Source organism: Solanum stenotomum, chromosome 9, assembly GCF_019186545.1.
Source record: "Solanum stenotomum isolate F172 chromosome 9, ASM1918654v1, whole genome shotgun sequence".
Lineage (NCBI taxonomy): Eukaryota > Viridiplantae > Streptophyta > Magnoliopsida > Solanales > Solanaceae > Solanum > Solanum stenotomum.
This window is the reverse complement of record NC_064290.1, coordinates 56,925,532-56,938,987: the sequence shown is the minus strand read 5'-3', so window position 1 is coordinate 56,938,987 and position 13,456 is coordinate 56,925,532. Positions and strand designations below refer to the sequence as shown.

General features: G+C 33.2%; 1 protein-coding gene across 3 annotated transcripts; it reads right to left on the bottom strand.

The window, feature by feature from the left end:
• Positions 1-127: 127 nt before the first annotated feature.
• On the bottom strand, positions 128-6,995 carry LOC125876145 (uncharacterized). Of its 3 annotated transcripts, XM_049557257.1 has the most exons (10): positions 6,474-6,995; positions 5,829-5,874; positions 5,667-5,745; positions 5,528-5,573; positions 5,327-5,425; positions 3,148-3,216; positions 2,738-3,071; positions 2,364-2,509; positions 1,744-2,287; positions 128-1,713 (listed from the first exon to the last, which is right to left on the bottom strand). In XM_049557257.1, the coding sequence occupies exons 1-10, from the start codon at positions 6,927-6,929 to the stop codon at positions 773-775; spliced, it is 2,760 nt and encodes a 919-aa protein (XP_049413214.1). In that variant the 5' UTR covers positions 6,930-6,995; the 3' UTR covers positions 128-772. The 3 variants fall into 3 exon arrangements, with proteins under 3 accessions (XP_049413214.1, XP_049413213.1, XP_049413215.1); XM_049557256.1 differs by having other exon boundaries at positions 128-2,287; XM_049557258.1 differs by lacking the exon at positions 6,474-6,995 and adding an exon at positions 6,350-6,438 and having other exon boundaries at positions 128-2,287.
• Positions 6,996-13,456: the final 6,461 nt, after the last annotated feature.

Below are 13,456 nucleotides of genomic sequence, written 5' to 3'. Positions count from 1 at the left end.
ATATTACAAAATGGAGATCCTAAACTTCATTGATACAACTCCATGAAGTTAACTCAGTATTTTCAACGGTGAATATAGGTGAAAATAACTAAAATTGATATAACTAACCAAAATATAGACATGCACAAAAAAAAGAATACCAATTCTTTTGCATTTCTCTGAAATTTACGCCATTACATATAGTCGAGAACCCGCGGATGTAAGGAGGAAGATGAGGTAGAACTACAATAATTGAAGTAAAAATGACAAAAACTCCAAAGACTAGTCCCACCTTACTCCAATGTACAATGAATTAAAGCATTTCTATCAGTAAATGACCATATAGCAAACACTGGAACAAACGAACGACTAGTATTAATGTAATATGCTTACTTCTTCAGCTATCTAAATCGCAATTCCAAGTCAGTGATTGACATGAAACGATCCACGATTTGTGACCTGGACAGTGATCCTCCAGTTGTGCCTGCTGCCTATCCTAAACCTGAACTAGATCTATTGCCTTTTCCACCACTACAACATAACCAGTGAAGAAATAATACCTTGGAACATCCCAAAAAAATAAATGAAGCAGTTGACTCCAATTGATGAGTTGCCAACTTAAAGTTCAACGAAATGAAACCCGATATCAAAGCCTTCAGCAATTACAGGCAGATGCTAGTAGTTTGCTAAAGCAGTGATGCCCAAAAAGAAGATTCAGACATGCCAGCCAAAAGATCCAAAGGCTCTTGTAGGTTCAGACCTCTTCAAATATTTTATCAGAATTTGCTTGGTCTCATAATTGCAAGGCCAGGTCTGGCTGCTGAGAATCAACCAAAACAGTTGAAGATGGACGACCAGGAGACCCAGATGACTGGAAACTAATGTTTAAGTCAGGGGGGAGGGAATCCTGCTTCTGCCTTGGCTGTGCTGGTTGATTAAACCCCTGCCAAGCAGATTGTACCTGGAACCTAGACAAGTCAGCAGGTATTGATTGGCGGAAAATCATTTGCGGATTCTGAAATTGAGCTTCACTGCCCACTCTCGCAGGATGAGGCACAAAAGCATGAAGTGGACTACTGTTCTCAGCCTGAAAGTGCATTGCTGATGCAGGATGTTCACCCCGAACTCGTGAAGTTTGTTGCTGGACATTGCGAGAAGGGTTATACAATGAATCAGCAGAAATATGACTATTCTGCGAGCTTGCTGTTTCCATGCCTTGTCTGAAACCTCCTGCCCCAACTGACATCCATGCTCGGGCAGCAGTGGCGGCGGCATTTGCTAAATCATTTTTCCTCACAGATGGAGTCACAGGAGAAATTGGAGAAGCATCAGTTAGGGACTGACTCAAAGAGTTCTGTTGATTTTGAGCCTTTTCAGACAACATTCTCATCAACTGAACAGGGTCACTAAGGCCCTGTTCCTGTTCTTGGTGAAAGAAACCTGCAACTTTTCTCACTGTTGGAACTTTATCAGCAGTTAAATGCGCTGCTGGTGTAGTGTCTGGGTTGTTATTCACTGCTCTCCCATTGGCCATTCCTCCAACAGCAGTTCCATTCTTGGCTGATTGCTTAAAAGACCCTGATGAGAATGGGTTCCTCGGACTTACCCCAGTAGACCTTGATCCAGGTGCTTCAGAAGTAACGGTAACATTACTCTTTCTGGTAATTTCAGAATTCCTTGGACTGGCTGAGGGTGGGCAATTTAACTCAACCTGCTTCTGCAGTTTTTTATCAGGTTCAGTTTTGAAATTGATCTTTTTCTCAGGCTCAGATTTGAAATGGATCTTTTTATCAGGTTCATTGAAATTTCTGGATTGCAAATCAGGATGCTGGTATCTGGGGCTAGCACAAACAGCAGGTTTCTTTCCAGAAGAAAGAAACGATGTCCTTCCTTCTAGATTGACCTCCCTAGGAGATAGTTCCTTCGTGGGAATCAAGACATTCAAACCACTCTCCATGGACTTACCCTTAGCTGAACCAAGATATGGTGATTTTCCTTCTAACATAGGCCTAGAAAGAGGTTTATCTTTTGGAGCAATTGCGTCCTCGGATGTTTTCTCATTCTTTTGAGCTCCAAACTTATGTACAGACTTGGAGAAGAATGGAGGTTCCTTCAAGGTATAGTTCTCAAGCACCAAAACGGGGGTTGGAAGTGGCTCGTATTCCCCAACCCACCCACGGCCAAACTTGAATCCAGGAGGTAATGCCTGTTCAATTTTCTGGGATGCAACTCGCCATGCAACAGGACCAAGAGTTGCAGCAAACCGGGCAAGGCTCCTAGCATATGCATGATCAGAATAAAGCCCAACCTAAACACACACAGGAAAATTACAAAAGAGGAAAACAATAATCAAATGGAAATAAAACTAGTTATGTGGTACGCACAGTGACCAGGTGCTTGCTTTCATCTTCAAACGTTGAAAATATGGAGTCTGTGTTGCCAACTGGTTGTGTGGATATGTTGTAACTTCCACGACGGTTCTCATCAGGCACAGTTGATTTCCTTCCAAATCTGGATAGAGGTCCCTTCCCTGCAACAAGTTAAGCAGAGAAACTTAAAAGGCAAGCAACACATGCAAAAAAGAACAAGGAAGAAAAAGCTGAAAGAGGAATATAAGCAAGTAGTAAAACTTGATTAATTCAAGCTCAAAATGTCAAAAGCCAAAAGAGAAACGCAGGACATAGAACAGGAGCGACCCTGTTACTACGCAAACATAGCATCTTGATTATTGTTGAAGACCCATAATAATTTATGGTACCTGATAATGATTCTTCTGCCTTGTCTACATTTTGATCTATCAGTGAAGAATTTCCTTCAGCAAGCCCATCAACACCATAAGGTTTCACTGACACTCCAGCAAGAGAAGTGTTGTTAAGATAGTGGTTATCTCCAGCTGCAGCAAGAGTGGCACCTGACGAGAAATCAGAGCCAACAGTTTCCTGGAACATCTGGACCATCGGCTTCTTTATTTGCTTCCTGACAACAGAACCATATTTTGTCTTCTGTTCTAACTTGACGTCCTTTTCAGATCGGACATACTTGATTCTTAGCTTCTCAAATTTCTTTGTAGCCAACTCTTGGATGGTACGTGCCTTGTCAAAATCGTTGCAAGATAAGCGTTACAGGTTCAAAAAGAAAGGATGACTAAGATGAGATTGCAAGAAATACCTGTTTATGGTAGACAGTATCTGATGAATTATACTGCATTGCGTTTGAACAAATGAGGAAGATATCGCTCTGAAATGGAAATAATTAAAGTATGATTATTCAGGGACATCAAGCTAAGATCAGTACATACTGGATATTTTGTGCTAGTAACAATGTTATCAAAGGCGAAAAGCGCAAAAAAGTTATAACGTCCGTGGGGGCTTTAAGCGCAAATAAAGCGTAGGCTTTAATGAAAAAAGGCATGAAGGCGAAAAGCGCAAAAAAGTTCTAACGTCCGTGGGACTTTGAGCGCAAAGTGCAAATAAAGCATAGGCTTTAATGAAAAAAGGCGCCAAAGGAGAAAAAAATACAAATATATATGTTTAGTCCAAGACTAATAATTATAATCATGAATAATAAATATATGACCAAAGAAATTGAAAAAATATTTATGATAAAATGAAATATCAATTGTTTAGTGTCACTTCTTCGTAAGAGGCTCATTGGCAAGGAAAAGTTTGCCTTCGAACCTTGATGATGACACTAAAAGCGCACATAAAGCGAGGTGGAGCGCTCAACACGTTTTGATCCTCGCTTCAAGGCTTAAGCGCGCTTAAAGCGTGCCTTTGATAACCCTGGCTAGTAATATAGCTTAAAAAGCATTTTTTAAAAATGGTGATAATTGCACTTGTAAAAAAAAATGGCAGTTGGACTTCGACAGCCTCATGAGTACAATCAACACACAGATGACTAGTTTTATGACTTCTCATTTGATCAAAAAGAAGAGTGGACACCAATTGAAGTCCCATGAACCCATGTCTCTTAAAGTGACGCATAGTATTTCCCTAATGGGGTTATATACTAGAAAGAGACATTCTAAATTCATCGTAAGAAATTGATATAAGGTTTCTGTGTTACCTATAAAACCAAACACCTTAAGATGGGCTAGTTACTACAACACCATCAAAATACTGCTTTAAGCATCCGAAACGATCAATAAACAGAATGACTAAGTTTAGCACCCATGAATGCAACGGATAAAAAAAAGATATAAAGCAGAAAAAGGCTTCAGATTACATGGAGGCCACTTTGATGATGTCAGCAATTCTTGCTAACCTAGCACTTGGTTTGCAAAAGAATGATTTTATTTATCAGGTCAGCAGAGTTGAAGTACTCAAATAATAGAAATTTTCCTCAACTTGCTGAGAATACCAACTGTTTCTTAATTTCATCTTTTACGGAAATGGAAAAAAGAGATAAAACTGAATAAGGTATCAGATAACTCAAAAGAGGCACACTAGTTACATTTCCTGATTTTCTCCACCACAAAAATCAGAAAACCACAGACCTCCATTACGCAAAAACCATAAGAGAATCAGATTGTTATATATCAGTAAAATCCAATATGCCTCCTTGATTTATAGAATAGAAGCCTAGAAGCTGTAGCTAAAACGAGTTCTCAGTATGCAAGTTATGCAATAACTTGCAAGATAAACAGTCTAATTTAGCCTGTCATTAATATTCTTCGATGTTGCTTAGTTTTCCTCTCCAGTTCCATTTTCCCAGTTGAATAGTTTTCCCAATAGAGGTTCAAGGATGGACTTCTCCTCCAACCACAGTTTCAGATCCATCTTGAGTAAAGCAACTGCACTCCTCTTTCATTTCCTTGCATTCAGTAAATCACCAGCACCAAATAGTATGTGCTTTCTGATTAAACAAGGAGACACAGAAATGTCGTGACCAAGCTAAAAACCGGTCAAATTTCAATTAATCAAGGGCATCAGAAAAGAGCCAGATGAAGTGCGTGAGGAGTCGTTGATTTCTTAAAACAGAAGGAAACTTATTTTTGTGATTTAGATGCAAAGACCCAATCCAAGCATAACAATATATCCGAAAGACAAACTTACAATGGCCAGCTCAGAGTCAGGCTGTAGACAATTGTGAGAAAAAGGGACTACTGGGAAAATGTGATTCTACTAACATGGCTGGTCAGAGGCAAAAAACATATTAAGATAAGAAAAGAAGAAAGTAAAGCTTCAAAACTGGAATGGAAGCTAAATCAGCTACTTTGGAGTGCCTATGTCTTTGTTCACTGCTGCTGGAATTCCAAAACACAACCAAATACAGAAAACTGATGCATTTTCCCTTGCTCCACGCTCAAAAACAAGCAGACTGAAGAGGATTAGTTGAAGAGATTCACCTCTAATTGCTCCAAAGTGGCATATGATCCAGTTCGCAATTTGTTCCTGACGGTGGTAAAGTCCATGGGATTATCAATCACCTCATGGTAATCAGGAAGCTGCCCAGAAATCAAGAAACAACTAAGCAGCTTTCTTTAATTATACTGTCATTCTCCCCAAATAAGACTTCTGAAACAAAAACCACCCCTCCAAAAACATACCTCTTCAGGATCAACAGGTTCCGCGTAAACACCATATATGTCTTTCCTGTCATCAGGAATTAAAGAAACTAAGCATTACAAGGGAATTCAGCTGAACAACCAAAAAAAAATTCCATTTTTTCTAACAATTCACACTTACTTCTGTAACTTGTCAAGAATCAATTCCATTGTCTTCTTGTCTGGCAACGGCATTCCAGAATTTGGCTCCGATGGTGTCCCTGCTCAACCACATCATACCATCAATAATGTGGACAAGAAACAACATGAAATGTCTCCAATTCTGAAAAATCAGAAACTATACCTGGAGCAGAGTCCACATCTTTTGCTTCTTCATTCCTTCCTCTAGCCTGCCAAAATCCAAAAGTAGGCTTAACTCTCCATAAACAACAGAATTAAACTACAATCAAGCAAGAAGCAACATGAATCAATTATATTTGTTCTGCTCAATAAGTGTCCATATTTAATAAAAAAAATCATCTTCCAAAAGATAAATCATTATGTTCTTAAAACTAAACAACCCCTCAAAATATCAGACTACACAAACCTCGAAGCAAATTAAAAACACACAAAGGAGTAAAAATGGCGTCTGCTGGACAGAGACAGAAACAAGGTAGACAAAGAGAGAGAGACTGGCTGTTTATTGTGTGTAGTAGAGAGAGAAAAAGAGGAGAGAGAAAGGTGGGAGCGTGAGCAGATTCTGTGGGGGTTAGTTTATGACAGTTGACCCGACAGTTATATTTATATATATCCATCCCCGACAGAGATTTATACATATTGAGTGCCTATATGGAAAGAGAGAGAAAGAAGTTGTGAGTGATTTACAAGTCTCTGGTCCAATTAGAAAAATCTCACTGAACTCAGCTTAGCTGGACTTTCTTCCCCGTTTGCCTCTCAATTTCCAATTTCGCACATCCATTAGTACATTTTTAACTGATTTCACACATACCTCATCATCATTTTCATTTTCAATTTCAATTTCATCGTCATTATCTTCTTCGTCTTCATCTCTATCATCGTCGCCGTTAATTCTTCTCTTTTTAGAGGGCTTTCTCCCATCGCCGTCGTCGGAAGACGATGCCGACGTGGCAGGCCCTACTGACACTCGTCGAGTCCGACTCGGAGTTGACTCAGCACCGATTTCATCGCTCTGCAGCTTAAGCAAGTGTTTCAGCTTCTTCTCTCTGCCTCTCTCATCCTCATCGTCTTCGACAAAGTACTCATCGTCGTCAAGGTAATCATCGATGTCGAAAGCGTACCTAACATTCCGACGCCGTCCACTCCGACGAAGCTCCCTCTCCTGCTTCGCCGACGCCGATTCCGACTGCTCAACGGCAGCGTTCCGGCGAGCTAGATCTGCCTTAGATGGACGTCCTTTCTTCTTCGTCTTCACGATCTGCCCCATCTCCTTCCTTTCTCTCTCTATAATTTCCCCTCTCTCTCTCACTTTCTCTCTCTTCTTTTACTCCATTACATTATTTTTCTCTGAGGCAGTGCTTTGGCTTTTTTTGAGTCAATTTTGTGGTCCGAACCTGAGTCCAAACCTTAGGTTTGGTGGGGTCACTTTACAGAGGCTTTTTAAAACTTTTAAAATTAACGTTGAATTGTCCTTTTTTTCCGTCTTGTGTATGAAACGCCGTTAGTTGCTGGGAATAACGGCGTTAGGTGCTGCCCAATGCCCGCTGAGTTTGCGTGTCCAAATGTGTTGCCCGTAGTAGTTACGTCAAATCGTGCATACTTTCTATGTAAGAGCGTGAGCTTCACCTTCCGCCACCACCGTAAGCTAGCGTTTTATCATAGATTTTGAAAGATATACTAATACATTATCTATGCTCTTTAATTTGACTTCAGCTCGTTCGCTAATTTTGGGTATGCATAAGTAAATACTTAAATTTTATATAAAACTTAACAAATAGACATATACATCCTACGTGACATTCTACATGACAATTTAAATCTTACGTGGTATCCTCAAATTATATATTTAAGATCAAGTTAAACAGCACATCTATTATTATGTTATTTCAAAAAGTTATCATCAAAATATATATTTAACCCTATATTTTGAATCAAATGATAAAATTTAAAATTGCTCATATGTGGCACCCTACATGACAATTTGGTCCTACGTGGTATCCTCAAATTATATATTTATGATCAAGTTAAAGAGCACATCTATGTATTATGTTATTTTAAAAATTTATCATCAAATATATATTTGACCATATATTTTGAATCAAATGATAAAACTTTAAAATTGTTCATACATGACACCCTACACAACAATTTAGTTCCTACATGGTATCCTCAAATTATATATTTAAGATCAAGTTAAAGGGTCCATCCATGTATTATGTTATTTTAAAAATTTATCATCACATATATATATAATCTAAGAGATTACAAAAAATTATATGGACATTTTATTTTTTGAGGTTAAATTAATTTTTTTTCCATATTTAAAATATAAATTCATATAATTTTTTGTTCTTTGTATTAATTAATCTGTTGCGAAAAACGTTTCCTTTTAGTTGAAGTTTTATAATGAATAATTTTTTTTACCTCTCACAAAAATAAGTGTGAAAGTATATGTGCATCTCATTCTCTTCTCACTTATTTATAAGAAGATTATTGATCACGTCTGAAACTCGTCCTAAAAGAGATAAGCAATTCTTATTAAAAATAATTCGATTTTTAAGTTTAGAATCGAATTCCGTCGAGAATTAAGCAATAATAATAATTTAATATCGCTAAGAAAATAGACTTGACCAAATAGTTAAGATTCTTGTTTCTAACAAATATATAACTAGCAAATATCAAAGCAATAAAAATAGCAACTAAAAAGAATGGGTTAATTCAAAATCAAGAACGTCCATAGTCATGATTTTCCCAATTATCGATTTTGGGTAAAACTTACCCGCACCGGGTGTTTACACCAATTCAATATATGCACGCCACGTGTTTAAATTTACAGTTCATTTTACTCAATCTTAATTAATTAACATGTGTTTTACTTCATTAAATCATGTAATAATGGATTTTGATGTAAACACCCTGTGCGAATAAGTTTTTTCCACTATTTGATTTCCCACCCGGTCCTTATTAATCTCTTCATATTGGGGAAACAAAATTAAGCCCCCACCTTCTTCCTTTTTCCTCCCCTCTCTATTCCCTTTTTCTTTTTTCCTCATTTTAGTTTATTTTTTTGCTCCAAATTTCTTCATCTCACGTCATTTTATTACGTAAAATAACATAATTAATATTTAAAAAGATAATTCAAAGTATTATAACATAAGATAAAGAATAGTAAAATATATATCTTTTGACCAAACATCACGCTGATTATGTAATTGAATATATTAAGTTGATTAGTTTAGTTTGCCTTTAATTTAGCTTATAAGATTGTTAAATTAAATACAACAAGCGAAAAATGCTATACAAAGATAAAGAAAGTATTTTACTTTTTTGCATCTAAATATTTGATATGTGCATTTAAGTCTTAGCTAAATTTAAATTAATATGAAAAAAGTGTTATCTAACAAAAGTATTTAATACTGAAAGAATATTTACTACTTCCTACAATTCTTGTTAGTATTATTTATCGTTTTCTACGATTCATAATAATTTTGAAATAAAATGCATAATTATTTTATTGGTATGCCAATAACGTCATTTTGTTTACTTGCGTGATTCTATTTAAAGTGAACGTATTTTTTTTTAATATTTATTTTATTTTCTCAATGTCCAGTTGTCATTTCTATTTTTTTTTATATTTAATTTTATCTTCTTTTTTTTTTGTGTGTGTGTTCAATGCACTTCGTTTATGTTGTTAACTTGGAATTAAATTTATGTTGTTTTACACCTAGGATTAATTAATAGTAAGAGATTAAAATTAAATTTCATTCAATATAGAGAAAAAAATTATTTATTTGTATGATTATTTTGTGAATAAACAAAAGTAGTGATTATACATCAAAAACACAATAATGATAATATATTCAATATAATTTTGCAAATGACTAAGGATCTTAAAAAAAAGAATTTACGTACATCTTTCTTTGCTTAAGAAACACGAAAGACACAAAAATATTAAACATTAAAATAGTACAGGAAACACTAAAGAAGTCATCATAAGTACATGTTTAAGTGTCTTAATTAATAAGTACCACGTTAAATTGGTCCCTTTTTATGTCACGTGACACTAGTAGAGTATTTATGTTTGAAGTTAATTAGTGATAGGTCAAAGTTAATTAGTGATAGGTCAGTGTTGAATCACATTAATTAGGTGTAAGTGCTATAATTAGTTGTAGTTTGGAGCTTAGTAGACTAACGAAATGGCTAAAAGCCTAAAAGTAGACAATTCTTCGTTGATGTGTTTATTTTATTTTTAAATATTATTTTGATGTAAGTGTTACAAGTCATTATTGTTTATAAAAGAATCAACTAGGAATTCGAATTATAATCAAGTTTAATAATCTAAACTCTCAGATTATTATACAGACAAGTTATAATTCTTCAGTTGTTTCATTTGAAGCTTATTGGTTAGAACATCACGATTTTTTTTCAGATAAAGTTAATTCCATCATTATTGAATGCAAGTGGATCTCTAATTATTTTAGATTAACTTGAATAAATTAGGTGGGGATCACATGGGTCATGGATCAATAAATTAGTATATTTATTTAATTAAATTTTATTTTTATACATACCATTTTGTAATTTTACAAAGAACATCTCTTATACTTTATACTAAATACAGGACCCCATGCCAGCACGGTCCAATATATATTATTTTTTTATTTTAATTTATGTCATATTATGGAATTTGAGAAGTTATTGAAATTTTTATATAATTTTAAAAATATTTTAAATTGTTAGCTATTGTGATTTATAGTATTATTTTTTTTACATAATTTTGAAAATAATACTTATTACTCTCTTTGTTCTGATTTATGTGGCATATGTAGGATTTCAAAAATTAACCATTTTTTATGTCTCTTTAATATATTAAGTTGTTAATTATTGTATTTTTATAGTACATTTTGAACTTAATTTTTAAATAATATATGTTATTTCTCATGTCCCAATTTATGTGGCATTAATTGATAGATTTTTGGAGTCGAGCGATTTTTTTTGTTAATTATTGTAATTTATAGTTTCTTTTTCGTCAATTTCAAACAATATATGCTTATCATCAAATCCATTTTATGTGGTACCAATATAATTTAGAGAGTCAATTAATTTTTTTATATAAGTTTTAAATATTTAAGTTGTTAATTATTGTAATGTATTGTATTACTTATATTATTTTTAAATATTATATGTTACTCTTTTTATCCTAATTTATATGGTATTTTATTTTTAAATATTATACGTTACTCTTTTTATCCTAATTTATATGGTATTGATAGAATTTAAAGTGTCAAATAATTGTTAATTATTGTGATATGAGTTCTTTTTATGTAGTCTTTACTATTTTTAAGTATACTAAATTGTTAATTATTTTAATATGTAGTACTACTTTATTTTTATTTTTAAAATATGCAATCAACGAAAAATAGTGAGACATGATAATTAAAATAAAGAAATACACAATAGCATTGGTCAGCCGACATGATAAAGTTGGTGGGCTCCACTTAAATTAATTAAAGAGTACAACTTTTTGATGGATATATGTGTCATTAAGGAGATGTTAGCTGGTTTTTTTTGTTTAAAGAAGAACGGTACAATTATAAAGCACCGGCATACAAAAGTTTTAAGGAACAAAAGCTACTAAATACCAAAATACTCTTGTCACTGAAATTAAAACAAAAATAAAAAAAATAATGTTGTCAAGGTTTTGAACCCCCAGACTTGCACTTTAAGGGTCCGTTTGTCCATGCGATATGGTAACATTATATAGTATCATAATATGGAATCATTAGATGAAATTAAAGTTTTGTTTGGACATGCGATATGAAATTTTTGTGTTGTATATTTTCTCATAAATATAAAAATCTCATAAGTTGTAAAACTATTAAAATATCCCCAATTGTTTATTCATTCTTATCAAATAAACAAAATTTTATAAAATCGCATAATAAATTATTGCAAAACCATTTGTTCTCCACTTAAGTAATTGTTTCATCTAACTTTAGTTTAATTTTTAAAAAAATTGAACATAAATTGTAGTGTACTAGTCTTTAATATAATCCTCCCACATAATACAGACAATTTTCTCACGTTTAACTTGCATTTCTCGATCATGTGACCGAGAAGACGAACCAACATTATTACTTTGAGCCATTTGTTGGTCAATATCATCCGCAACTATCTTTTCATGCTCATAAACCATAAAATATTTCATCACTTTAACAATCGATTAGTGTGAGTTAAAGTGACTATATGTTGGTGAGAATATAAATTTTAAAAAGTAATGATGTGATTATAAATTTTTTTTTACATATGAAATAAATGGTTAGTAGATATAAATGTGGGGTTGTTTTAACAAAATATAAACTTGTGGATCAATTTTTGTATTAAAAATGTCTCAATTCATGATATGGAATTGTCATATCATGGTTTTTGGAGAGTATGGAATCACATCTCATGATATGAAATCATGAGATGGAATCAGTGTAAAATCGCATGTCCAAAAGCTAATTCCATCTCACGATACCATATCGTGCTATGGTATCGCATGGCTAAACGCCTACTAAATGTCAAACCTAAACCAGTAAGCTAAACATCTGAATATTAAAATAAGCACACAGCTGAAGCAAACATGTTAACCCTCAGCTATGTGCTTATTGACACTTTAAGGGGTCGTTTGGTGTGAAGGATAATACCAAATAGTCTTGAGATTAAATTATAGTACCACTTAATTTGTTGTTTGGTTGTCAAATTAATAATTAATATTGGGATAAGTTATCCCTCTTCTTGGGTGATATAGTAATCCCGAGATAACTTATCCCGGAGTAAAATAAGTAAATGACAAAAATATCTCTTTCAACCATTTCGTTACATCACTTTTTACATTCATTAAGGGAATTTTTGTAAACAAAAAATTGTTCTTAAAATGTATTATTTTGAATACAACAAACCAAACACTCAATAAAAAATAATCCCATCATAACTTGAATTCAAACCAAATGACCCCTTATATATTAGTAGTAGAAGTAGATATATAACTTCTTCTTTTTCCTTTTCAATTATTAACGTAAAAATTTCGTTCGCAATGAAGTAAAAAATACAATTGATTTATATTCATTCCGTCCACTTTTAGTTGTCATGTTGCATTTTCGAAAGTTAATTTTTTAAAGTTAAATTATATTACATTAATTTGATATTTTAGACAAAAAATTTAAATATTTAAAAATTATATAAAAATACTATAAATTGCAATTAAAAGTGGAGAGAGATAATAGGTGTCATTGCATATGTGTGTTGATGTTTAGTTAACTTTTGGCTCTTTTTTTTTTGGTGAGATTGAGCTAAAAAAAGATTTTTCGTACACGGACAATAATGCAAATTAATTAATGTAATGGTCCTTTTTCGAACCCCACCTTATAATAGAAATTAATGCATTAAATTATTTATTATTTTTTTATATATAAAATATGATTCTTTTTCGAATCCCGATTTCCCGCCTATAACTGAAGTTAGTGCATTAGGCTATTTTTTTGTTTTGTTTTTTTGTTTTTACAAAAAATACGTACATGCACTAACTAAAATTACTCTTAAATATGTTTGCCCTTAGAGTAATAAGATAATTTGCTTAACTTATATAGTGAGATTTAAAAAAAAAAAACTCAAATGGTATTGTTATGATGAATATATATATTAAAATACTATTTAAAATTTATACAACTTCCAAAAAATAAGTTATACAAATTAGGACAAATTGAATATATTTTTTGTGATATTATCTTATACTCGTATAAAAAAAGGTAA